Source organism: Nycticebus coucang, chromosome 18 (genome assembly GCF_027406575.1).
Source record: "Nycticebus coucang isolate mNycCou1 chromosome 18, mNycCou1.pri, whole genome shotgun sequence".
Lineage (NCBI taxonomy): Eukaryota > Metazoa > Chordata > Mammalia > Primates > Lorisidae > Nycticebus > Nycticebus coucang.
In genome coordinates, this window is record NC_069797.1 from 72,334,906 (window position 1) to 72,361,666 (window position 26,761).

The following is a 26,761-nucleotide window of genomic DNA, read 5'->3' on the forward strand; positions in this document are numbered from 1 at the left end:
GGCACACATTAATTTTACTAATAATTCCAAACTGTTTTCCCAATTTGTATCCATTTACCAGTTTACACCCCCACCAGCAGCGACGAGAGTTTCCACCAACACTTGGGCTTAGACTCTGGTTTTTGCCAAATTGGAAGGCATGGAATGGTATTTCATCGTGGTTTTATGTGTTTGTCATGGAAACGACGCTTCTCCCTGCAACCAGATCATATCACGCCTCTGCCCCAACCGTCCACGACTTCTGTCTCATTCTGAGTAACATCCAAAGCACAGACCACAGTTCAGAAAGCTGTTGTCTGTCCCTAAGTTCCCCTCACCTCACCTCTTTCCATCCTCTGCTTCTCTCTTTCTGCTCCAGCTACCTGGCTTGAGACAGACACCCAAGTTCACCCCAGGGCCTTTGTACCTGCTGCTCCCTGGGCTGGAATGAGCTCTCACTCTGTCTCCCCAGCTTCCTTGGAGTCTCTGCTCAACTTCACTTCCTCCAAGAAGCCCCTCTCCTCCACCCTATGCAATAAGACCCCTCCTCTGTTTCTGCATTCCTTTCACCTGGCTTCAGTTCTCCTTATAATACCTCACCTTTCTTCCTATTACAAATGAGATTATGCACACACATTCACCTTTACATCTTGTATCTCTGGCTGCTTTCTTTGAGGGCAGGGAGGTGTGTCTTGGTTTTGTGTCCTGTTGTGCCCTCACTACCTAGAACAGTGCTCAGCAAATGTGGGGGCACACTACATAATAGTTATTTCAGGAATGATTTAAACATCCAGGTTAAATGGGTGTTCCAGAAAGACACAATAATATTATCTCGAACTGTCGCATGGCCCCTAAATCTTCTACATTTGATATTCATGCTTCAGATCGAGAATTTAGAAAAACAGCCATTTAGGTAGCATTTTAGGCATCAACTCAGTCTATGTGACAATGGGCAACTCCAGCCTATGTGACAATGGGCCTGATTCCCTCAAACCTCATTTTGTCCAAGGGGCTGCCGAGCTGCCTGGCAGGAGGCAAGCCTGCTAGCCTCCCTGGAAGGGCCCCTTGCCCTGCGATGGGTGGGTGGGTTTGGTGCTGGTTAGTGGTTCCCAGTCTGAGCCATGCAGAGGTGGGCTGGGGTGGGGAGGGGTGGCATCACCCAGGCGGAACCTGGACGTGGTGAACTCCAGGGAATCTATCCCCTCTGCAAGGCTCTCCCAACCCTGTCCGCCATACATCTGCTTGCCAAATGCCAGAGATGTATGGCAACTTTAAACATACAAAGGGACTCCTGGGTGGGGACAGGAAGGGGTTGGGGATGAGGGGATGTTTTATTGACTTCCCCTTAATTGCTGTAATTAAAAACATGTAAAGGATCCTTTTTTAATGACTTTGCCATTATCATTAGTTGTTAGCACAGCTGTCTTATTAATTTCTCATTAGAACTCAATTCACAGCCCCTCTTTGGGAATGGGGCTGGGGTAGCAGGGAGAACTGGCTGCCTGGAGCACCCGACACACCCTCCCCACCCTAGGAGGCAGAAACAGCCAAGGAGGGGAGAGGAGGGATTTGGAGGAGCAGCCATACCCCGCCTGCCCTCCAAAGTGTGTATGTGTGTGTAACACAGACGGCCAGACAGATGCAGGGGATCTGAAGGGCATAGACCTGGGAGAGCCTCAGGACCAGGTAGGGTGAGGGGAGCCAGGTGATGAGGGTGACAGGTATAAGGGGGAACCCACTCTCAGGTATGCAAGTGCAGGATGACCCCTGAGAGTGAGCGCCACCTTGAATTGGGCACCCCTAGTGCCTGCCTGCTGCACCCCAGTCCCAGCCCTGAAGAGTGGGAGTACAGGGGTGGCTAGGAATGTGCCTTCTTCTTGGGGGGAGAGAATTAGAATAAGAGAGGTTCTTTATTTCAAGACATCCTGCCTAGGTGACCTCTCAGAGAGAAAAAAGTCTATTCCTCCCTGAGTGTTGGCCAGGCTGGGAACCAGGTGCGGTGGTTTGTGTGCACTGATTCAGTAATCCTTTCAACCTGCCACCCAAGTAGGTACTGATAGCAGTGTTCCTTTTCACTGAGGAGAAAACACAGGCACAGAGAAGGTAAGTAACTTGCCCCAGGTCACATAGCTTGTGAGAGTAAGACTGGATTTCAACCCTGGGATCACGGCTGGGTTCATGACTACACCCTGTCATGCAGAAGAAGGTGAAGGTAGAATTATTGGCTGTGAGACCTTAGGCTGTCCTCGAACCCCTCTGAGCCTCAGTTTCCCCATCTTGACACGCAGCTCATAAGGTCAGAGCCATCCTGGGAAGCCCCTGGAGGAAGACATTCACACAGTGACACTGGAGGACAGTGTTCTGGAGGGTGCTCTGCACCAGGGGTGGGCCGGCTCTGCGCCTCTTTGGGGATGGTCCTATCCAGGCTGGGCCATGGGCCCTGACCCAGAGAGTCTCTTTAACTTTATTTTATTTTATTTTTTTAGAGACAGAGTCTTACTCTGTTGCCCTCGGTAGAGTCCATGGCATCACAGCTCACATAAGCAGCCTCCAGCTCTTGGGCTTAGCAATTCTCTTGCCTCAGCCTCCCCAGTAGCTGGGACTACAGGCACCCGCCACAACACCTGGCTATTTTTGTTGTTGTTGCAGTTTGGCCAGGGCCGGGTTTGAACTCGCCACCCTCGGTATATGGGGCCGGCGCCCTACTCACTGAGCCACAGGCACTGACCTCTCTTTAACTTTAATAGCTGGAATAAATTTCATTCTACAGATGGGGAAACTGAGGCCCAGAGAGGGAAAGGAAGGCGCCCAGAGTCCTAAGTGAGTCCGTACCTAGGTTGGGGCTAGAATCCAACACTTTCTGACCCCTGTGGTCACAGTGGCCATTAGATCAGGGTGGGGTGAGGATCAGAGATCATACCACATGCTGCCCTGCACAGCCACACTCAGGATGGGGGGCTGTTGTGGGGGAGAATGGTTTGGCTGGTGTCACCTTCCCCTGAATCCAGAATCCCTGGGGGAAGGGGTGGGGATTGGACAGTGGATTCTTCACCTTCCACATCTAGAGAGGGAGGCCAACCCTGGGCTGAGATGAGTGAGTCCGACCAGGGAGGAAGCTGGGGAGAGTAAACCCTTCCTTCGCAGGTTGGGGTGAGTATTCATCTCAAGGCCCAGACAGCATTATCGGGGGCTTCCCATATTTCCTAGCTTTAGGCACCAAAGGGCTGCACAGGGGTTTCCACTTTCTGATGCTATGGGGAAGCAGCTTCAAGGCCTGAGAAGCCATGTGTAGTGTTGGGTGCTGGTTCCCAGTGCTATTCTGGGGCAGCTGCGGATGGTGGCCAGGCAGGTGTTAACCTGGGTCAACCTCTCCACTCCCTCTTCACACCTGCCAAGGTGTCCTGCCTCCAGGGATGGGGGGCTATACTCCCATATGCACAGCTTGGTGGTAGCAGCACAGTATAGCATGGTGGGAAGTGGCGACAATCACGGTCACAACTGTGTTCAGAGGACACCTGGAACCCTGGACCAGAAGACCAGAATCCTCCAGGGAGAGGTGACCCACGGGCAGGCCGAGCTGGCAGGAGGGCATTGGGAAGGGCCAGCCCATTGCTTTGCATTTGGCCAGGACGGCATTTGCTGGACGCCATCCTGCTCTGTGGCCTGCTTTTTTTCTTTCTTAAAATGCTACTATGGAATATGAATGGCGGCTGTCACCCCCTAAACTGTGCCAGCTAGGCTAGGAGCTCTGGAGTTCTGACAGGCTTGGGAGGCAGGTGTTATTAAATACGTTTTATGGATGAGGAACCTGAGCTAGGCTGAGGCTCAGAGAAGTTCAGTCACTTTCCTGGGGTCGCACCCAGCAAGTGCCAGGTACACCAGGGTCTTTATCTAAGGCCTTCTGTCCACGATCAGGAACCCTTGCAGATGGGCCCGGTCACACTCCTCCAGCTTGGGGTAGGTGGACACCTGTGGGTCTGGCCTGGTTTCCAGTAGAGGCCCCCAGGCTGGGTTTGCATGTATGTGAGAAGGCGCCCGTATAAGGTGGCAGTGAAGGGGCTGAGTCTAGGGTGCATTCATTCCTGTCACAGCCGAGGAAAGTAGCACGTCAGCCACGTGAACACAGACCTCCCTTCCTTTCTTTCTGATCAGCACAGCTAACCCAGGGACACTGTTATTTCAAATCCAGAAAGTTCCTACTGTCTCCTATAAGCCAAGGGCTTGGAACAGACCTTCTCCACCCCCTACCCCAGCAATCTGGACTGAGTGGTGTTCTGGGTGGTATTTCCAATTGCACGTGCACCCCCCAAACATACACCTCCTGTACGCAGGTGAGCACAGGGGCTGACCAACCCAGACACACACATCTGTACTCGTAACCAATACATGCCTGTGTACACACTTGCATGTACTTTCATGCACACACACGGATACACATAGGCATGACACACGTGCACACACATGCTCACAACGTGGGTAGGGTAGGTGTCATTTCTTTCAAATATATAGGTGAGAGGCAGGCTGACCCAGACACACATGCACGTGCACACGCACAAGTATCCATGTGCATAACTTGCACACACACACACACACACACTCATTCCCTCCCAGACATACATGAACAAAAAGCAGCCTGACCCAGAGACGGCACGTGTCTCTCCAGAGCCCCAGCCCAGGTCCCCACTGCCCCTGGACTCTTGGCACTGACTAGATGGAGCGCCGGGGAGTCCTCCAGCTGCTGATAGCTGCCTGAAATCCATCATTTTAACTCAGGGCTCTTCTGCTCCTTGGAGTAAGTCGAGTTGGCATTAGTGCTGATTTATGGGGACAATCCGTCCTCCACTTCTGATTATGGTTGTTTTCCATAATTATTATAAACACTCCTTGCCTCACTCGAGATTTTCTTTCAGATTACTCTCTGTACTTCTCTTCATAGAGCAAGCTCTCTCCTAGGCGAACTCAGAGGCGTGCCCCATGGGCTCCAAATAAGAGGGTGTCTTTTTCTAAAAAAATAAAAAATGTGGGGATCTTCTAAGGATACCTACATTCTCATGTCCCAGAAATTTTCTCCCTAAGAAAACCCAGAATGAAATAGCCTGTAATGACTCTCATTTCTAGCAAACAGCAGGAATTTCAGGAAGGGGACAGAGCTTGGATGGGATACTGGGTCGTGGGAGAGGTGTCAGTGGGAGCTCTAGGGCCCTGGTCCCTGAGATTCCCTGGGTTCTTCTGCAGCTGCCCTCCTCCCATTCCTCATGGGAGGAATGTCTGCTGGGGTGTGGCAGCTGTCACCCTCAGGCCCAGTGGGGGTCTCCTGCTATACTTTCTGTGGATGCTCGTTCATCCTGCCTCCTACTTCAAGGGACCTCCCAACACCTCCGAAGATGATGGGCACTCCCAGGGTACTGTTGCTCCAAGATGAGTTAGATAGAGCAGTGAAGGCCCAGGGAAATCTGCTGAGAGGAGGGCTTCGGCTGGAGAGGCTCAGGGTGGCCATTCTCAAGACCCCCCTCCGCAAATGTGAGGCGGACCCCAGAGGAGGCGCCTAAAGCAGGTGGCAAGACCTCATTTTGAAAAAGTAGTTGTTTGGTTCCATTTGAAGGGCACTGAAGAGGTCACCCTCATCTGCAGCTCAGAGCACCATAGAGCCCAGCGCTCTCTGGCTGTGTCACTGGGTCACAAGGCCAGCAGGTGCATGTGGCACCTATCTGCTATCTGACCCTGGGAGCACCTGCTGCCTCTCTGGGCCTTGGTTCTACAACTATAAAATGAGAGCACTGGCCAGAAAGGCAGGGAGGGTCACCTTGCCCCCTGCAGGTGTGCACAGCCATGGCTGGATCTGGCTGTACCCAGAGTGTGGACCCTGCAGGCCTCTCGCAGCCCACTCCCCCACCCCAGGCCCCGTTGTACTTACAGGCCACCTGGACCTCCGTCTGCCGCTGCAGCAGGGCCCCCATCCGGTTTCGCACGATGCAGCGGTAGAAGCCCGCGTGTGCACGGTCCAGGCTGGTGATCATGTATCTAGGGGACAGACGAGACAGCTGGTGAGCGAGGCAGGCAGCTGCAGGGGGCAGAGGTCAGGGGCAGCCAGGCCACCCTTTTTGGCAAAGAAGGGGACCAGAGAACACTTCACTCTGTCATGGGGCCACAGGGTCCCTCCCGCAGGCAAGGAGACCTTTTCTCAGCTGCCCAGGAAGTGCCCTTACTTTTCCAAGGACGGAGGTCCTATTCTCCCAAGTCCTTGGTCCTGCTATGGCTCATCCTCCCAGGGCTATGTCAACTCTGTCTGACACTGCTGTCCTCCCCTGCATGTGACTCATGTGGATGAGAAAGGTGGGGACATTGATTTTTAGGCCTTGTATAGGACTGTGCTGTAAATATTAATTGAAATGGATGGATGTGACAGAGACGGGGAAATTTACAAGTTTCTCCAAATGCTCAGCATCATTCCTTCCTTAAAATTACAGACAGCTCCACTGCAGCGGGGTGGAGGGAAGAAGGCAAAGCCTGCAGGCAGCCAGCCTGCAGGTGTGGGCAGGATGCACCATTCCCAGCTGGGCCCATGGATGCTTGCCCTGGGAACACCTGTCACCCAGAGAATAGCAGAGTGTGGAGCTGGAGCAGGCAGCTGGAGACCTGGTGTGGTACCCTCACCTGGCTGAGAGGCAGGTCGGTGAGAAGAGGGCCTGACAGTGAGACATGGCAGGGTGGAGGGGGTAGGGGTCAGGGGCTCGTTCCCTGGTTCTCCCTCAGTGGTCACCTTTCCTGTTCCTGGGCAACAGTCCAGCAGGGCCCTCAGAGGAACAAGGGGTTCATGCCTTAGGTTATCTTGCTCCAATCCTTGGGTGTCCTGGGGTTTGCCCAACCGACTTGGTGGACAAGTTCATTGCTGCCTGACCCAGGGATATACCAATATGGCCACCCTGGCACGGAACAGCCTTATTCCCAGGAGTTGACAGTTTTGTTTTACACGAATTTTGGCTAGGGCCTTTTATTATTATCACCATCATCTTCTGATGGTGAAACAACACCTCTCCCTTTTACAGCACCGTCTCTGCAGCAGATGCTCTATTAAGTACTTTTCATATGATTCCTCCCTCCACACAGCAGTTCCCAGACTACTGAATATCATGGACCAGTAACACTTAAAAAAATGGGCAACACAAAACTCTCAACTTTTTACTTTGGCAAGATTATTAAAACCAGCCAACCAGAAAGCAAATAATCACAAACACCACCACCGCCACACAAACACACACAAAGAATAATACGAAAAAGTGCAAGAAAGGGAAAAATAAATGGTCAGCATTTTGTTTTAAAAGGACATTCCCGATGATAGAATGGAAACCTAATTTCAGCACAGAGGCTATTGGGGCACATCTTTAAACTTAAATTTCACATGATGCTCCCTGCCCTGGCCTGACTTATCTCCTTTCTGGGCACAGTTGCAGACCGTCATGGGCCAGATTTGAGACCTTTGACTTAATCTCCATGCTGACCCTATGGAGGAGGTACTTCTATTAGCACCCCTGTTTTAGAGGTGGAGAAGGTGAGCTCCAGAAATTTCTTTTTTTTTTAAATTTTTTTTTTGTAGAGACAGAGTCTCACTTTATGGCCCTCGGTAGAGTGCCGTGGCCTCACACAGCTCACAGCAACCTCCAACTCCTGGGCTTAAGCGATTCTCTTGCCTCAGCCTCCCGAGTAGCTGGGACTACAGGCGCCCGCCACAACGCCCAGCTATTTTTTGGTTGCAGTTCAGCCGGAGCTGGGTTTGAACCCGCCACCCTCGGTATATGGGGCCGGCGCCTTACTGACTGAGCCACAGGCGCCGCCCAGCTCCAGAAATTTCTCATCAGTGACCTATAGTTTCCCACAGAGTAGGAGGCAGGGCCAGGGTCCCTTGGAGACTTTCTGACTCTGAGCTTGGCCGTGAAGTGATCCCACAGCCCCAAGGCCACCTTCTGTCCCACACTGCACAGGCCTGACTCCCTTTGGCTTTGTGCATAACCTAGGACCTTCAGTCTGCCTGAGCCTCTTATCTCTGCCACTGGCTGCAGCTCTTATCTGTCTCTCGCTGTGACTGTGCACAGCGTGGTGACAGGGAAAGTAGCAAGTACTTGAGCTCCGGCAAATCTCTGCCCTGTTTCACCCCGTCCTCACGCCATCTGCTGCCTGCCCTCCCCCCGCCCCCCTCATCTCTCCTGAGGCAAGGGGCGGCAGCTCTGGGGAAATGTCTGGGTCTCTAAAATGATGGGGTGACCCCAGGCAGGAGATGGGAGGAGAGCTGGCTGGAAAAGCTCAGAACCTTTGAAAACAGAACCAGATATCACTAAAAAGCACCCAAGAGGGGAAAATAAATAGAAGTGTTCAGCCTCTGTCATAATGAAAGAAATTAAGATCCAAACAACAAGATGAGGTTTGCCTACTATTCTGTCAAAGAGTTTCAGGTATGGTCAAGAGTGAGGGGGAAGGGAAGGCTCCCCTGTAGGTACCTACAGTACCCTGATGGTATTGTAAATGCAAATCTATCCAAATTAGCATATGTAACTCTTTGACCCAGAGGTCGTGCTCCTGGGAGATGGCCTTTGCAACTCTGTGCCCCCCAAAATATGTACAAGGACGTTCCCTATAGCATTGCAGGTAATTGCAGAGACTGAGAAAAACTGGAAGCAAGCTAAGCGTCGGCCAAAATGGAATTGGACGGATAAACGATGCTGCAGCTGCGGGATGAAAGAAGAACTCCTTCATGGGATGAAGGCAGGAGGTCTCCAAGATACACAGAAGAATCAGGAGAAGAATCAGGGTGAGAGCAGAGGGGAGTTTGGTGAATAAAAACATCAGATAGTAAAATTCTAAACAATGTCAGAGGTGACCAGAATTCTTGGGGACAAGAATTATAACGTGTTCTTATCCCCCGCTGTTTATTGATATGGGCTACCAAACCCTTCCTTTAATGTTTTAGATCATATGAATCGAACAATAAAAATAATTTAAGTTTGCTGACAAAAAAAAAAAATCAAAGAATAGCGTGATGAAAGGATTGTAGAATATCATTTGGGTAAATTGAAATAGTAATAGATTTCTCTCTGCATGTACGCAAATATATGTGTGCAAACACACACACACAACCACACAAACACCCTGGTATATGCATCAAATTTTTTTGAGATGAATACTCCAGAATGTGTTATCTTCCTTTTGGGAGAGGTATCTGGGATGTGGAGGGAGGGAGACTGCTACTTTTTTGATTTTTATGTCTGTCTATGCCATTAGGATTTTCTTTATCGTATGCATATATTGCTTTTATTTTAAAAATAAAATAAAAAAATGCACTTTGTGCATATAATTTAAGTGTACATTATAAAAAAAAGGCACCAGGGACTCATTGGATCTGGGTTTGTTTGCTGATGTCAGTGAAGTGTGGTGAAATTTAAACTTTAATAAAAGTCAATTTCTGCAGGAGATTCTATGTCCTTTTGCTTCAGCCAGGAGCCCGCAGGCCCCTACCAAGGCCATAAGGAAGGCCAATGGGCTTCTGGCCTGTCCCCTCGCCTGAGGCCTCCCTTCTGTCCCCCTCCACGGTTGAGGGCAGGTGCTCCCCAGCCCGGCAGCAAGGGCCCTGGCTTGCTCCTCCTGCCTCCTGCTCCCTGGGCTGCCTCCTGGTGCTCCCTGCCTGGGAAACCTATTTCTGGCTTGGAGGCAACATTATTTAAAGTAACAGTTCCGCCCACTGCCTTTCCTACCAGGGAAACCCACTTCACTCTACCCAAATTGCAGTTCTTATCTCCCCGCCTCCGAGGCAGTGGAAGAGCCATTTGGCCAGAATCACGGTTTGCAAATCTAGGACTCTGTACGCGTCTCCGATAATGACAGTAACAGCACTCATTAACGCCATCGTGTTCCCTCCTGGACTGCCAGGACACACTCAGCCCGCAGCTGAGTCCCACCCACCCGTGGCTGGCAGCCCAGCAGGGGACTGGCTGAGTCCAGCCCTGTACAGGAGGGTGAATGAAGTGGCTTCTGGAGGAGGGAGGACCCAAGACAGCCCTGCCCACACCTAATCCACCCATGAGGAAATGTGACTTGGGAGAATGTGCCAAGATGTCCCTGCCAGGGAGATCTGGGCTTGACTTTCATTTCTGCTCTTTCTTAGGAGCATGGGCTGGGCAAGTTATGGAGGCTTGCAAACCTCAATTTCCCCATCTGTAAAATGGGGATAAAGATGGTCATCTTTAACGTGAGCCTCCCAAGAGGCTCTGGGTACAAATGCTTGGCATGTGGTGATGCACAGATGCCTGTTAAATGGAGGGGTGACAAGTAAGTCATTGTGGGGAGTGGAAGGTACTGGGGTGAAATATACAGGGACTTTGGTAGGACAAAGAAGGTATGGCAGGAGCCCTCCCCCTTGAGTGGGGATCCTTGAGTGGGGCTCCATGCCAAGGAACAGGGGACCACAGAGTCCCTTGCTTGCCACATTCCTCAGCTCTTGGCCCCCAGCCTCCCGATTGGCTACCGCTGTTTGCCTCTTCAAGGTGGAAGGGCAGGAGCCGGGCTCCTCCAGGGTTGGGCAGCAGAGCCTCTTCCTGGTGACCTGCAACCTCATTCTCCATCCAATGAACAAGAGCTGGGTGGGTGTGGCCTGCAGGAGTCTGTGCACACCTGACTCACCTGTCCTGAGGTCCCTGCAAAGGGCTGCTTACTTATTAATTTATTATTTATTATAGGAACTATATCCACATGATTCAAAATTCAAAGAATAAAAGAAAAACTAGGGAGCAAAAATCTCTTTCACCCTAGCCACCCAGCTGCCTTCTCATCCCTGACCTTCTCAGCTCACAGAGGCAGGAAACTGTTGCTAATTGTTACTTGAGCACCTTTTCAAATTTCTTTTTTTTTTTTTTTTTTGTAGAGACAGAGTTTCACTCCATCGCCCTCAGTAGAGTGCCATGGCCTCACACAGCCCACAGCAACCTCCAACTCCTGGGTTTAAGCGATTCTCTTGCCTCAGCCTCCCAAGTAGCTGGGACTACAGGCGCCTGCCACAACGCCCGGCTATTTTTTGGTTGCAGTTTGGCCGGGGCTGGGTTTGAACCCGCCACCCTCGGTATATGGGGCCGGCGCCTTACCGACTGAGCCACAGGCGCCGCCCTTTTTCAAATTTCTTTATGCAAATGAAACAAATACACATTCATAATCTTTTCTACACTGGAGACTCACGGCCTCCTGTATGCACTGCTCTGCTCCTTGCTTTGTGCAGGTGGCATTATACGTTGGAGATCTCTCCATAGCTAGATATGAGCATCCTTGGGCCTTCTGACAGCTGCTGAGGACGGAAGAATCTTCTGGATGGACGGAGCTTACTTTCTCCCAGTTAGATGGTCAAAAGGAGCAGGCGGTAGAGAGAGGGGCTGAGGCCTGGGCTTGGGGCTGGGGTAGAAAGACTGTGGGCAAGGAGGATGTGACAAGGACCCGCACCCATTCTTGTTATCCTGGTCACAGAGCGTCCTGATTTTAATCCGGCAGGACCCCGAGGCTCAGTCCTTTCTTCTGAGACAACGAGATGGGCTTGGGGTGGAGGGCAGAAGGCGGCCGTGGGAGAAGAGCCAGGACAGATCATTGGATTTTCAGAGACAAGAGAAGAGCAGGGGAGAAACTAACCACCTGACAAATGTGGCATCTTCTCCAGCACGCGGGGAGACACACAATGCCCTTTTTGGTTCGAGTCCTTGAGTGTCACAGTTGATATTTAAAATGATTCTTACTCGCATTAAATAAGATATTTCAATTCCACGAAGCTGTCAGGAGCTGATGCGGACACCAGAAATAATAGGCACACTCTCCTTGTGTTGTCCTCGTTAATAAATCAGACGCCCAGAGATGCGCGCGGCGATGCTAACATGGAGGAGGGGTGCGTGCGTGCCCACGTGCCACTTGTGTGCACGCACAGAGCACACTCATTTACACCCGCCCGTGTGCACAAGCACGCACACACACTCCTGCACACACATGCTTGCTCACACCCACATGAGTGTGCACACACAGGCTCCCTCCCACTAGACCTTCTTTCCTCAGGTCAAAGTACCCAGAGAGCAGGCAGCTGGGTCATCGTCTCTACTAGGGTGTTAGCTGGGGTCACTGCAGATGGCTGAGGCTGACAGGTTTCAGGGACAGCAGCGGGCAACAGAATCAGAAGACCCAGGTTTTCTTCCCTCTTCCCATGGGCTTTAGGCAACAGGCAGGAGAGGCAGCCGTGCCGGGTAGTGGCATACCCACACGTGTGTGTGTGTGTGTGTCCTCAGACACCTGTGAGCACACACGGAGCCTGTTCCGGCAGGAGGGAGACTTAGACTGTGGTCAAGGAACTGGCCACCTGGTTGGTGGCCTGCTAGAAATGAACTGACTCTACACTATGGATCTGCTTTCGCAAAGATTCTTCAGGAAAGAAGAACTCTTTCCAGGGCAATGGAAAGGGAAAGAATATGTACCGGGTACATACAAGGACAACAACAATAATATACATTCTGCAATAACACAGCAATAACTGTTACCGTCCTTGTACGGACTGTCACTGCTCGAAGGGCTTCAACACGTATCAATTCATTTAATCTCCACAATACTGGAAGAGGCAGTGCTAACATCAACCTCAGTTTAAGGCTGGGCATGGGGGTTCACACCTGTAATCTCGGCACCTTAGGAGGCCAAGGTGGGAGGATCACAAGAGAACAGGAGTTCGAGACCAGTCTGAGCAATATAGTGAGACGTTTGTCTTTACAAAATATTAAAATATTAATTGGCCATGGGGGTGCAGGCCTGTAGTCCCAGCTACTCGGGAGGCTGAGGTGGGAGGCTGAGTTTGAGACTGCAGGGAGCTATGATGTGCCAATGTACTCTAGGCCCGGACACAGAGTGAGACCCTGTCTCTAAGAAAACTACAACAACAACGACAACAAATTAACTCTGTTTACAAATGAGAAAACTGCAAGAGTAACTAACTCGCCCCAGGCCACGGGGCTAACAAGTGCCCAGCATGTTGGGACATCCTAGCATGCAGAGAACATGGACCTCAGCGGGAGGTGTATCCTACAGTTTGGGCTCTCTTATTTCCGAGGTTTGCTTTGAAGGACAGACAGTCTGCCTTTCGGCCCTGTGCCCCTTTCACATGGAGAGAAACAAGTGTTTCTGAGCAGGGCCTGAGGATTTGCTCTGGACCATGTTATTCAAAAGCTACTGCTAAGTACTAGCCAGTCTGGGGACAGCAGAGGCTCAGGAAGGAGGAGCTGGGTGGCTCCTGCAAACCCTGGTGGGTCTTCTGATTATGGAAGGGGGAGCTCGGGGATGGCAGAGGCTGAGACAAACAGCCAAGTTGATGGGCATGATAAGGTCACTGGAATGCCGCACTTCCCTCTGGTAGCAGTCTTACGGGACCTGAACTTATTGGGGGGGAGGGGAGAGGGAGTGAGGGAAAGAAAAAAGGGAGGAAGAGAGAATGAGAGAGAGAGAGGAAGGGGGAGGAGAAGGAGGGAAGGGGGAGAGAGAGACACAGAGACAGCCTGCACAGGGAGCAGGGGAGCGGAGGCATGGCAGTGGGCCTGCCTAGGAGGAGGATGTCAGGATACACCCTGTGGTGAGGATGGCAGGGCAAGTCAGGACCATGATTTCTGCTCTTCTATTTTAAGCGGTTTCCGTCCTGGGCTGTAATTCCCCTCCCACATCTCTGGTAAGTCTATGACAGGCCCGACTGGCTTCTGCTGATGTGCCTTGGGGAAGGATGCTCTGCTCCTGAATGGGAGGGGGAGGCTTGTTGAAGAGGAGGCAGCAGCCTCAGGAGGGGAGAGGCCGAGGAAAGATCCAGAATTGGTTCCAAGTAGGGGTCTGGAGAGGTGGCAGGTGAGCCCAGGCGACGTAAGCACAGTCTTCCAGAATCCCTGGAAGGCCGAGGAGGGGCCTGGACTTGTCCCCATACGGAGGATGGACATTTGGATAGCAAAGAATGTGGTGGCTCTTGGAAGTGGAGGGACTGTGACCCTGACAGTGCTGATTAAGCTCAGGTATCAACTTGTCTGGGCTAAGGAGTGCCCAGACAGCTGGTAAAGGATTAAATCCAGGTTTTTCCAGAAGAGATCAGCATCTGGTCTGTAGACTGACCAGACAAGATCACCCTACCCATGTGAGCACCACCCAACCCACCAAGCGCTCAGAGAGGACAAAAAGGTGGGAGGAGGAGGACTCTGCCCTGTCAGAAGATGGGACATCTATCTCCTGCCCTTGGACAGCAAAGCTCCTGGTTCTTGGGCCTTTGGACTTTGGGACTCACACCTAGGGCCTCCCCACTTCTCAGGCCTTTGGGTTCAAACTGAATTACACCACTGCCTCTCCTGGGTCCCCAGGTTGCAGTCGGTAGTTCAAGAGACTTCTTGGTCTACATAACCAGATGAGCCAAGTCTCATAAAAAAATATAGCAGAACTTCCATAGCTGACCACCTCCCTACACTGACCACCTCCTTAAGTTGACCTAACTTTCATAGATGGACAAGCACCGGATGTATGTGTCAGTATAGGAGGACAAGTGGACAAGTTGGCCTAGTGGACACGTCCAGGCCCCTCCTCAGCCATCCAGGGATTCTGGAAGACTGTGCTGAGCTCGCTGGACCTCGCCTTATGCTGAGTGTCTCCACATGCTGACGAGTTTGTTACAGTCCCTCGTGCGGTCACTTACAAGGTTCCACTCGTGTGTATAGGTATATCGTGTATGCTTAGAGCATCTCTTGTAATTGCAGAAGCCAAAGGTGACTTGTTTATTTTTTATTGGTATATATTGAGTATTACAATTTTAATAAGTTTTTTTCCTTTCTTAAAATGTGCATACTTTTTTTTTTTTTTAGCAACCTGGGTGTGTGTGTTCTGCTTCTCTGGAGAACTCCGACCAGTGTGCTGAATTCAGACCATGGGGGATAAACAATGCTGGTCACAGACACCAGGCTCTTCCCATTCACCTGTTTGTGTCTCAGCTCATAGGCCTATGGGGGCTGACCACCTCCGTTGAGGGGCAGATGGGGAAGGAAGGTTCGGGGGGCAGCCAGGACTCACTTAGGTCAGCAGGGAGAGACCCAGCCAGGCATCAGGACCCACACGAAGACCCAGCCTCTGGCAGGTGGAGGCCCCCAGTCACCTTATCCTCTGGCTCCGCCAAACTTTTGGCAGTTTCTAATGGAGACGAGCTGCCCCTCATTTCTCCATGTGCTGCCTCAGCCCACAGGTCCCCTTCTGCTTTGAGCCAAGACGTTTCCTCCAGGAGCCTATCTCAAATCCCCCCAGGCCCCCTCCGAATCCTCTCCAGTAAGACCTGGAGCATTCATCACAATTCAATGTAATGTTTTATTTACTTGCACGTGTCTCCCCGAGGCTATGTCTGTCCACTACTCCACACCCCACACCAGGCCTAGAACAATACTTGACCAATTACCAATACTTAACCAATTCATACTCCTGGATGAAACAGCCAGCATGAGCAGCCAAATAATGTCCCTGAGTGATGTCCACGGTGTAATCCCCAAAGCCTGTGAATGCTATCTTACAGGGTGTTATGGGTGGAACTGTGTCCTCCCACAAGAAATGTTGAAGTCCTAACTCTGATAATCGTGAATGTGACCTTATTGGAGATGGGTTCTTGGCAGGTGTAATCAAGTTAAGATGAGGTCATTAACAGGTGTCCTAGTCCAATAGGACTGGTGTGCTTATAAGAAGAGACACAGGGAGAAGGCCACGTGATGGTGGAGGCAGAGATTGGCATGATGTGTCCCCAAGCCAAGGCATGCCACGGATTCCAGCAATACCCCAAGCTGGTAGAGGGGCCTGGGGCAGATCTTCCCCCAGAGCCTCAGAGGGAGCCTGGCCCTGTCACACCTTTGCTTCAGGGTTTTAGTCTCGTGAACTTTGGGGGAATAAATTTCTGTAGTGGTCCTGTTTATGGCAGCAATAGGAAACTAACATATAAGGCAATGGGGGCTCAGTGGCTGTGAGTAAGTTAAGGATCTTAAAATGGGAGAGTATCTGGATTAACCAGGTGGGCTCAAGGTAGTCACAGCGTCCTTGAAGAGGGAGAGAGGAGAATCACAGCGAGGGGGTCACAAGCCAGGGAATGCAGGGAGCGTATAGAAGCTGGAGAAGACAAGGAGATGGTTCTCACTTAGACTTTCCAGAAGGAACACAGTCCTGCCAATATCTTAATTTTAAGACTTTTAACCTCTGAGGTCCAAGAGAACAGGTCAGCAATGTTTTAACTCACTAACTGCAATATTTGTTACAGCACCATGGAAAGCAAAGACAGCCAGGTGGACCCCAGGTCGGGGGTGGAACCAGGGAGACTGGCTGACAAAGTGGGAGTTGCAGTGGGTGGGGTGAGGGTGGGTACGGTACATTCTCTGCAGACCCTGGAGAAGCAGGCAGCTGCAGGGCTGAGCTGGGCTGGATGCAGATGTCCCGAGGGCTGCTCAGAAGAGATGCAGCTGGTGGGCTTGCATGACCACCTGTGATGGGTGGTCAGCTGCAGTGTGGGGGAGATGCCTCGGGGTCTCCCTGCTTTGACGGAAAAGCCTACAAGGCTCTCATTGATCTGGGCCCTCTGGTCCATGTCAGGGTGGCTGGCTGTGTTATTGAGCTGGGGGCTGATAACTGACAGCCCTGGCTTGGGCTGGCTGGAGGAGGGTGTCTGTCAGCCCTATGACCTTCGGGCCAATTAACTGCTCTCAATGAATAAGGACAGGACTTCATTAAACTGTTATCTATCAGCCCAGCACTGCACATAAAGGTCTGGCTGGCTGAGAGGGCAGGGGAGGAAGCCATGTGGGCCAGCGAGGTGAAGATGAGAGCAGGGCAAGGCTGGGAGGCTGAGAAGCACTTCCACACGGAAAGGGAGCAGAGGGACCCTCCCGCATAACCATCAGGATAGCAGCCTCTGAGCCAAACTCCTGACATCCACGGTCTGGTTACTCCCACGGAACTGCAGGGGGAAGGAACTCCTCTCCCCACCTTATACTCAGAGCACCTGGGCTCAGAGAGGTCAAGCATGTTGCCCAAAGTTGCTCAGCTATGAGATAGCCAAACAAGATTCCATTTCTGGTCCAACTGTGTCCTTAACCCATGTACCCCCCACCCAGGGGACCTGTCCTGGGTTCCTGGAGACCACTCTGGAGAAGGTCTTCTTCTCTGCTTATTTCTGCTTTGCACCCATGAGAAATTCCTGCAGGGAGCTGCCCAATCTTGCCTTGATCCAGGAGCTGTGTCATAGCCCTCCTGCCCCATTCCCGGGTGGGAACTGTGGTCTAGATGGGACGAGAGAAAGGAGCCCTGTGATATCACTCAAAGTGAAGAGCAACACAGGACGTGGTGTTTTATTATTAACACTAGGAGCAGAGAGAAGTAAGGTGCAGAGAGGACAAACTGTCCAGTTGCAAAGGGTTAAGGTTCAGGTTGCAGTAAAAATGACTGGGAAAAAAGTGAGATTCAAGTGGGAGTGATATGATTATTATTTTAAAAAATACCCCCAAACCTCCAAGAAAACAGAAAAGCAGAAAAGAAGAGCATCTGCCCTCACTCAGATGACAACTATGCTGTAGGATTCCTCCTGCTGCTCCCACCTCCTCTGCTGGGGAGAAAGGCCTCTCCATGTGGCTCACTCAGGGGCCAAGGAGGGCTCCTGCACCCAGCTGAAATTCTTTATGATTCTTTTTATGCCAAGGTGGATCAGAAAGAAACCAAATTAAAGCAAGCCGCTGAAGAGCCTGCACGGAAACTGGGCCTCAAAGGACCAGGTGGCCCAATCGCCGTGAGCAGGAGGAGTGGCCTCCCAGGCGTGCAGGGGAGAAGTCTCCTTCTGCGGCCTCCAAATAGACCTGCCGAGGCCGAGGCACCTCCACCGCTCCTACCCTGCACCATGGTGAGCAGCTCCCTGACCCAGAGGGCCTGCTTGCCTGGGGGGAGCATGGTGCTGGGCCATGAGGGGAGGATATTCTTTTCTTAGTGCTGCTGAAACAAAGTGCCTCAAACTGGGTGACATAAACCACCAGAAATGTGTTCTCTCACAGCTCTGGAGGCCAGAAGTCTGGAATCAGGTGTCAGCCGGGCTGTGCCCTCTGAAAGCGCTCAGGGAGCTTCCTTCCTGCCTCCTTCAGGTCTGGTGGCTCCAGGTTTCCTTGGCTTGTGGTGACATCACTCCAGTCTCTGCATCCACCCTCACACCGCCTCCTTCTCTGTGTGTCTGTCTTTATTTGCTGTTCTCTGTGTATCCTCTTCTCATAGGGACATTGTCATATTGGATCCTACACTCGTGTGACCTCATTTTAACTAATTACATCTGCAATGAACCTACGTCCAGATAAGGCCACCTTCTGTGGCACCAGGGGTTAGGATGTGAAGATATTTTTTGCAGGGGGAACAAATTCAGCATGTTTCTCAGCCCATGGCTTAGAGACCAGGGGCCGGTGGGACTTGGGGGGTGCATGTGTGCAGGGGTGGGGTGGGAGGGCTCAGGTAAACACAGGTGCTGACAGGGGAAATTGAGAGCAGGAAAGGCTTTGGGGAGGAGTTGCTGTACTGAGGGGAAGGCAAGGAGGGATAAGGGGTGCTGGGCAGGATGGGTGATATCGAAGAGCAGGACTCTTGGGACCCTGCATATGGCACTGGCCAGGGGAAAGACTGGACCCATAGCCCAGCCAGAGCCCACAGGGCTTTGTGGGCTGGGCTAAGGAGTTTGGGCTCTTCCCTGAGGACGGTAGGAATATACTGAGGGTATTAGAACAGAGGTTGGCAAACTACAGCCCACAGGCCACCTCTTAACAATAGGTGTACCAAGAATAGCTGTTATATTTTAAAATTGTTAAACAAAATCAAAAGAAGAGTAACATCTCATGACAGGCAAAAATTAGATGAAATTCAAATTTTGGCATCCAAAAAGTACCCCTGGAACACAGTCATGCCCATTGGTTGGCACGTCATCTGTGGCTGTTTTCGCTGAATAGCTGCAACAGACTAGATGGCCTGTGAGGCCGAAAACAGTCCCCACCTGCCCCCTTACAGTAGATGCCAGTCTTGGTGTAAGATGGTCAGGTTCACTTCTGCACACAGCTCTCTCTGTCTGCAGGGATTTGAGCCAGATGAGGCCAAAGAGCTGGAGGCCTTTTGGTCTTTGCCACAGACCTGGGGAGAGATGATGGGGCTGACCATGTGCCAAGGGGTTGGGGAGGGGCAGAGGGTGCCAGCAATGCTGGCATGTGGGGGTGCTTGATGGTCTGGGGTGGGGTAAGTTCAGGGGACACAGCTGGCTGAGGGGAGGATGGGCTAGCTGATGGAGAATGCAAGGTCTTGGGCTAAAAGGAAAAGAATGGTTCGTGGCTACAGAGGACACATGGGGCGGAGGGAGGTCCCTAAGAGGGACTTTGGGTTTCAAAGATGTGAGGCTGGGGCGTGTTTAGATGTTGCTGGTGGGAGCTGTTAGAAGGAGACAGCAAGGGCGGCGCCTGTGGCTCAGTCGGTAAGGCGCCGGCCCCATATACCGAGGGTGGCGGGTTCAAACCCGGCCCCGGCCAAACTGCAACCAAAAAATAGCCGGGCGTTGTGGCGGGCGCCTGTAGTCCCAGCTACTCAGGAGGCTGAGGCAAGAGAATCGCTTAAGCCCAAGAGTTGGAGGTTGCTGTGAGCTGTGTGAGGCCACGGCACTCTGCGGAGGGTGGTACAGTGAGACTCTGTCTCTACAAAAAAAAAAAGAAGGAGATAGCGAGAGAAGCACCAGTGACTGTGCCTGGCGGCAGGATGGGGGCTGGCAGGGCCTGGTTCACTGAGGCAGGGAGGCAGGAAGCGGGAGGAATTCCTACAGTGGCATCCAGTTCTTCAGGGAAGGGGGGGCGAGGGCGGGGTGCTGGGCAGGAGGTTCCAAACAGCAGCTGCAGGGAGCTAGGGAGCAGACTGGGGAAACCACGCAAAGGCCAGGTGAGGTGGGTACCGTGGCTCTGTACAGGTGCTGCCATCTCTGCAGGTGGCTGGGTTTTTGTCTTATGGAAGGAGTAAGATGGGTTAAAAGCTGGGCTGAGGCTGAGGACCAAGGCTGGGGTCCCTCTAGGAAGCAGATGGGCCCACATGCCGAGGGTCTAAAGGCACTGACAAAGAGACGGAACTGGCCTGGTGCACTGGTGGGGCAGCAAGTCCAGCCGGCAGGGAGCTCATGGCCAGGGAGGGAGTGACAGTGAACAGGCAGAGGCTTTCCACAGCCTCGCTGCTCACAGCATGGTGTGGGGAGCAGGGGCCTGTGTGTCACCTGGGAGTGGGTCACAAAAATGCAGCATCTCGGGGTCCCACCCAGACCTATTGATCAGAATCTGCAATTAGGAGTTCCCAGGTGATCTATAGCATACCAAAGTTTGGAGCACGCGCAGGGGTCTGTGAGGTGAAGCAGCAGGTGAGCGGGGGGAAGACAGAGGCTGGAACGAAGGTGACAGATGATGACAGGGCCAGGTGCTGCCAGTCCTGTTTCCCCATTTGTGAGATGACTCTGATTATAGTCTGATGAAGAGGCTGATCATAGCCCCAAAGAGTCAATCTTTAAGATCCCCACCTGTGGCCTCAGACAGCTCTCTGCTCCAACACCCACTGGACCTGGGGCCTCAGACAAGGGATGAGACCTCCTTAAACTCCATCTGCACAAACGCACACTTCTCCAGAGTCCTCCCTCTGCACGTTTTATCCTCCTACATCTGGTATTAGAATGTCCCCTTCAATTTCAAGCAACCTTCCTTCTACCACTTAGCAATAATTCACAAGCTGCCATCCTGCCAACGCCCACTTCCAGGGCAAAGCTTTTGTAATGTAGTGTGTATGCCTCTTAACCATTTCACGCGTGACATCCGTAATCATTTTTACTAGGTCCCTGTCTTTTTTTTTTAATCTATCATTCATGAAGTTTTAGCGTGTCATTCCCTTCATCCCATTTCTCCCATAAGTCCTGTGCTTTCTATGGCTTATTTTGCATGGCACGGGGATTTTTTAGGAATGCATAACATCACATCATGGGAGAACCGACTGCCAAGTGCTTAGCATGCACTGACATTCAGTAAGACACGTGTTCTTATGTATTTCCTGTTGTTACTGATCATTCAATCATCGTCGGAGTGCCCACGGTGTGCCAGGCACTGCATCAGGCTCTGCGTGTTAGCAGTGCACTGGAAGCATTAATGTGCTCAGGCAGGACCAGGTGGGCATGTAGCTGTGATTGTATGAGCTCTTTCCAGCCGGCCTCAGCTTACTGCCCAGCCGAGTCTTGCTCTCTGATCTTCACCAGGCTCCTGATTTCCCCAGGCCAGATGCTGTGGGCTTAATGAATGTTGATAAGGTTGGAGGATGAACTAGAAGTTCCCAGACGCTCCCTGCAACTTGCCTGGCAGGTCAAGGGCAGCCAGGCAGAGACCTCCCCCGCCACCCTGCAGTGCCCACTGATGGCAGCCCTGGTGAGGTGGGGGGTACATGGTGAGACACCCATTCCCTGTCCCAGGCCTACTTGACTCAAGGTCAGTGTGGACCTTCTCTGTCTGCAGCAAGGTCTCAGATGTGGCTAAGTTTCTCCTCTCTGGTATCTGCGGCTATACCTCCATCTATATCCGTGTCATCTTTATCCATGCCCACGTAGGTAGGGGAGCTAGCTTTAATTTGACTAACAAAGATGTGAAACAACCAAAACAGAAAAATCTGTCATATGGATTTCATGTTCTTTTAAAAAAAAGAACATTTTTTAATATCAAAAAAATATGAAAGACAGTTTTATACACAGAATGAATTTAATTGTGTAAGAGAGCCTGCCCATGGCCCGGGTTTTGATCAGTTCACAGTTGACCTGCTCCAATGCCATCCTGTACCTACCTCCACTCTTAAGAACCAGTGTTTGAAACCTGGACATTCCCTCACAACCCCGCAGGCCTTCCCTGCCCCCTCAGGGTGTGTCCTGACTTTTTCACCTTTTCAGTGGCCTGTCTCACCTTCCCTTCTTGCAGCACAGTTGGTAACTGATACTTTGCCCAATACACGGTGGGAGTTCCACAAGCCTGGGCAGACTGACCACTTGCACAGCTGGACAGCACCCCACTGACACACAGGATAAAAGGGGTCCTGAATCAAACCACCCAGCTTTGCTCTGCCCAAGTAGCTCTGCTCTAAGAGCTGGGGGGTGCGGGTGGAGAAAGAAGGTTTTTTGACTGTGTATTTTACTTGCTGTGTGACCTTGGGTAAGTTGCCTAATCTCTCTGTGCTTCAATTTCCTCAACTCTCAAGCAGAGGTAATTAACTATAGATACTAATCTGGGGCAAGCAATAGCTGTTCTAAGTGCTTTACATGTGATGATGCGTTTACTATTTATTAACTACCCTCTGAGATCAGCATTAATCATCTCCAAATTTGGCAGATGAAAATGAGGAAACCGGGTGGCGCCTGTGGCTCAGTCGGTAAGGCGCCGGCCCCATATACCAAGGGTGGCGGGTTCAAACCTGGCCCCGGCCAAACTGCAACCAAAAAAACAGCCGGGCATTGTGGCGGGCACCTGTAGTCCCAGCTACTTGGGAGGCTGAGGCAAGAGAATCGCTTAAGCCCAGGAGTTGGAGGTTGCTGTGAGCTGTGTGATGCCACGGCACTCTACCGAGGGCCATAAAGTGAGACTCTGTCTCTACAAAAGAAAAAGAAAATGAGGAAACCAAGGCACAGAGATGTTAAGTAACTTGCCCAAAATCACACAGCCAGTGAGTGGCAGAGCCCACTCTTCACCACCCTGCTATAGCCCCTACCTGAATATCTGTGAGGATTAAAGGAGATAGCACGTGCAGTGTGTCTGGTGCCAGGCCGGTGATAAGCACTGTTTAGGAGCTAGCTGCCGCTGCTATTGTTAGTGCTGTTATTATTTGCTTACTCATCTGTCCTGGGAGAAGGAAGCATTGCCCTCAGCCACCCTAACAGGCCCCGACGCTGGCCCAGTGCCCACTCAACTAAGCCCAGGTTTGTCCCAGCAAGCCAGCCCAGGGACCTTCACCACCAAGTGTCAGGAATTCAGGTCCCAGAGCTTCTGCTTGGCCCCTGGGCAGTTGGGCCAAGAGTCAACTCTCGCAGCTCTGCATGACTAACCTCCCACCCCCCACCCCTGACACCTGTGGGAGAATTAGACCAAAACTGCCAACGAAGCCTGGGAGACCCATCAGCTAAAAAAGGTAATTGGTGCAGGTGCTGGCATGGGCTGGGGAGTGGAGCACCAGACCCCAATATTGTGCAGCGACTCTATTAAGGATGAGGGGTCCATTTCTTTCTTCTCGACATTGTGGCTGACTTTGTGACTTGCTGTCACCCACGAAAAGTAAGGCTGGACCACTCTGACTCTAGGCCTCCAGGGCCTGGCCCACCTCCGTTTGCCCTCTCAGATCACAGCCTGGAAAGACCGTGCCATGGAGGACAAGAAGCCACGTGCAAAGAGAGATCAGCACCTGCCCCACTCTTCCCCCCAAACTCAGCCCACACTGACGGCCAGAAGAACTCAGCTTCATGGGGAGCCCAGAGAAAGAAGAGAGTGGCAGAGAAATGATAAGCCCTAGTAGTTGAAGCCACCACATGTTGGGTAGCTTTCCACGAGGCAGTGATAACTGACTAGAGTCTGTGGACAAGGCCAGGATCCTGCCCTTTGTACATTCTCTAAGGTCATAAGGGAAAGAGCAGCCCCAGTGGCCTGAGCCTCTGGATGTGCCCTGGGTTGACCTCCAGGGCCTGTGCCCAGTCTCCTCTGGGGACACTGTCTTTTGTGGCCACCGTTCCCCATTCTATAGCAAGGATGGCCTCATTCTCCCCCACCCCTGTGGGCCCACCTGTGCCTGGGCCCCCACCTGTGCTCCCTGCCCATCTTGAGCTGAGGAATACTCTGGCATTCTCCAGCCCCAGGGGCTGCTGGTTAGAGTCAAAACCCCTCTTTTCAACAATCGCCCCACCCCTAGACGTCCTGCCACCCCTGAGGACTTGGGCACCCCTGGGAGAAGACTGGGATGGGAATTTCAGAGTCACAGAAATCCCAGCTCTCCCACAAATCAGAGCAGAGAACTCTCTTAGGGGCACAAAGACCCAGAGGAGAGACACAGAGCCCTCCCATGCTGAGAGCTCCCTGAGAGGGGCTCTGAGGCAGGCACAGAGGAAGCAGGGGTCATTACTAACTCCCCGGGTGTCTGTCTAGACCATTTGCCTGCCTGAGCGCATAGCCGAGTCAAGATCTAATTAGTTTCTGTGCCCTGGCCGAGAGCCAAGGTGGGTGCAGGAAGACCTGGGAGGGTCAAAGGGAGGGGGGCTCTCAGGGCAAGCTGGGGTCTCTGGACCAGCTGTGTGGGGAGAAAGGATGAACACCTCATTTCCATACATTAGAATATCCCAGATAAAAAGCATATGTGCCTCTGACAGAAGCCTCCCCCAGGACTGTGATCTGCGCCTGCCCTACGCCCATCTGCGTGCACTGGTTACCAGGGATGCAGGCCAAATTCAAATATGTCAATTCCAGGTGATGAATGATCAAACTCTTCCTAATTTGCATGTGAAATTTCCTTGTGGTGGAAATAAATAGCCTCAGTTCATCAGAGAAGAGCTTTCCTCAGGAGGCTTTCATTAAAGGCGGCAGCACGCGCTATATTTGCATGATCTGTGCCGCTCACTGGGGAGTCTGCGTGGACGTGGCCACCTGGTCCCCAGGGCTGCCAAGATGGGCTGTGAAAAACGCATCTGTCACCGGTAGAGGGAGATGAGGGGGAGAAGAGAGGGTGTGGCTGTGGGTGCACACCTGTGCACATTCCACACTGCGTGCTCACAGGAGCCGGCGGTGGGTCCACATCCCCAGCCCCACACTAATTCTCACTGTGACCTCGGACAGGTCACTTTACCTCTCTGCCCCAGTTTCGATATCTGTAAAATGAGAAGTGTGATAACGACTTTGTACACTTCCCGGGCCATGCTGGGAGAAATAGATGATGACACCAGCGAAGGCCTACCATGCACGGCTGTGTGGGGACCATGCTGTGTGTCCCCAGAAGCCCTTGCTTTGATGGACATGCAGAGCTGCCCATCATAGGGTGCACAGGTGTCTTTGAGAGAGGTGCCCCTCCCTACCTGCCCAGTGGAACCTGTGGCTTCATCGAAATGTCTTCCCTAAGAGCTGTGGGGCTCTGGCATGATCTAGTGGGCAGACACATGGGGACGCCGAGGGAGCTCAGCAGACATCGAAGGGGAGAGAACGGTAAGAGCAGACCTTTGTCCTGCGGGGGCCCAGGCCTGGCAGTGCCCACTATCCCAACACAGTGAGTTGCTCCCATGTCCCTAGGGGCCAGCCCGACCAGGGAGATGCCACCAAAATCACTGGTCTTGCTGTCTTTACCTCTAATCATGCCAGAATGCAGCTGAGTTCCAAGCAGCCTGGGGCAGAGGCTCAGGGGTTCTGGGATTGAATTCTAATTCTGATGTGCCCTGTCCCCAAGGAAGTCACTTCTACTCAGAGCCACAGTGTCCCAGCTGTAAGACAGAGGCCAGGTGCTAGCTGAGGCACTCCATGGCCGTGTGACTCTCCTAAGGCCCTCGGTCCTCCCATTTTGTGCCTCTACCCCCACTGCTGCCCTGAGCCCAAGGCAACACCCACCACCATCTCCATCGCAGCCTCCTTGGGAGTGGGGGGCCCTTCCTCCCCAAGCCAGCACCCATCGTGGAGCATGAGGAAACAGGTTGCCATGGAAACAGCCAGCCAAGGTTTTAGAGACTCCTGCTTCCTTTTTTGACTTTCCCCTTACACTTTGAACTTATTAGTCTTAATTGACATAATTATTGTAATATGTTAGCCTGAGGCACCAAGAGCTGGCTGTGCCCCTTGCGGCCTCCCACCTGCCCTGCCCTGCCCTTTGGGGATCTCCCTGCCACGGCCCCCTGCTCCCCTCACCTCAGGGTTAGGAAGAACTTGTTCTAAAGCAGGAGGGTGGGTGGGACAGGTGACAGTGTGGGGCTGCAGGCCTGTATTAGGCGGCATTTCCGAGTGTCTTTGGAGATCAGGCGGGGTGTGTGACAGGTAATTAAGATCCCTGGCCATGGCCACACCCCCGTGTGCCCTCCGCCAGGGCCTGAGCCTCTGTGCCAGTCCTGTTAGCAGGACTGCCGGGAGGAGGGCAGGGGTAGGCTGGGGCTGGACTCCTGTGCTTCTGTGTGAATGGGCTTGAGCCGGGCTCTCGGTCCCTTTGAGCCTGCAACTTCTCCTCTGGGTAATGGGGATGTTACATCTGCCCTGCTCGTCCCCCACCAAGTAGCAAATACAGTGGTGTCAAGGAAGGCACCACTGTGCCACAGGAAACACCATATCCTGCATTGTTACGAAAAAAAGAGGGGCTGGAGGGAATCCCAGGAGAGACTGGGGGTTGGCCAGTCACTTCTGTCCTGTCCTCCTCCCATGCCAGGCCTCTGTGCCCACTCCTCTCCATGCCAGGCCCTGACCCCAGCATGGCAGGACCCTTATGCATGGAAGGACACTGTCTCCAGCTAGGAGAGTCGTGGGCACACCAGTGTCTCACTGTAGGACACTGTTCTCAGCAGAGGGTGCTGCTGCCCCAGGGCATGTTTGGCAAAGTCTGGAGACATTTGGGGTTGTCATATCTGGAGGGGGTGTCTATTGGCACCTAGTGGGTAGTGGCCAGGGCTGCCACTGAACACCTTACACAGGAAAAAACTTTCTGTCCCTGTTGTCAGCAGTGCTTT

General features: G+C 52.3%; 1 protein-coding gene across 3 annotated transcripts in view; it reads right to left on the reverse strand.

Moving 5' to 3' along the window:
* The window catches only part of SDK2 (sidekick cell adhesion molecule 2), a 294,538-nt gene that overhangs the window by 99,993 nt on the left and 167,784 nt on the right, over nt 1-26,761 (reverse strand). For all 3 annotated transcript variants that reach the window (XM_053568347.1, XM_053568346.1, XM_053568345.1), the window contains one exon: nt 5,894-6,000. In XM_053568347.1, coding sequence (XP_053424322.1) covers nt 5,894-6,000 — 107 coding nt within the window. The remainder of the gene's footprint in view (nt 1-5,893; nt 6,001-26,761) is intronic.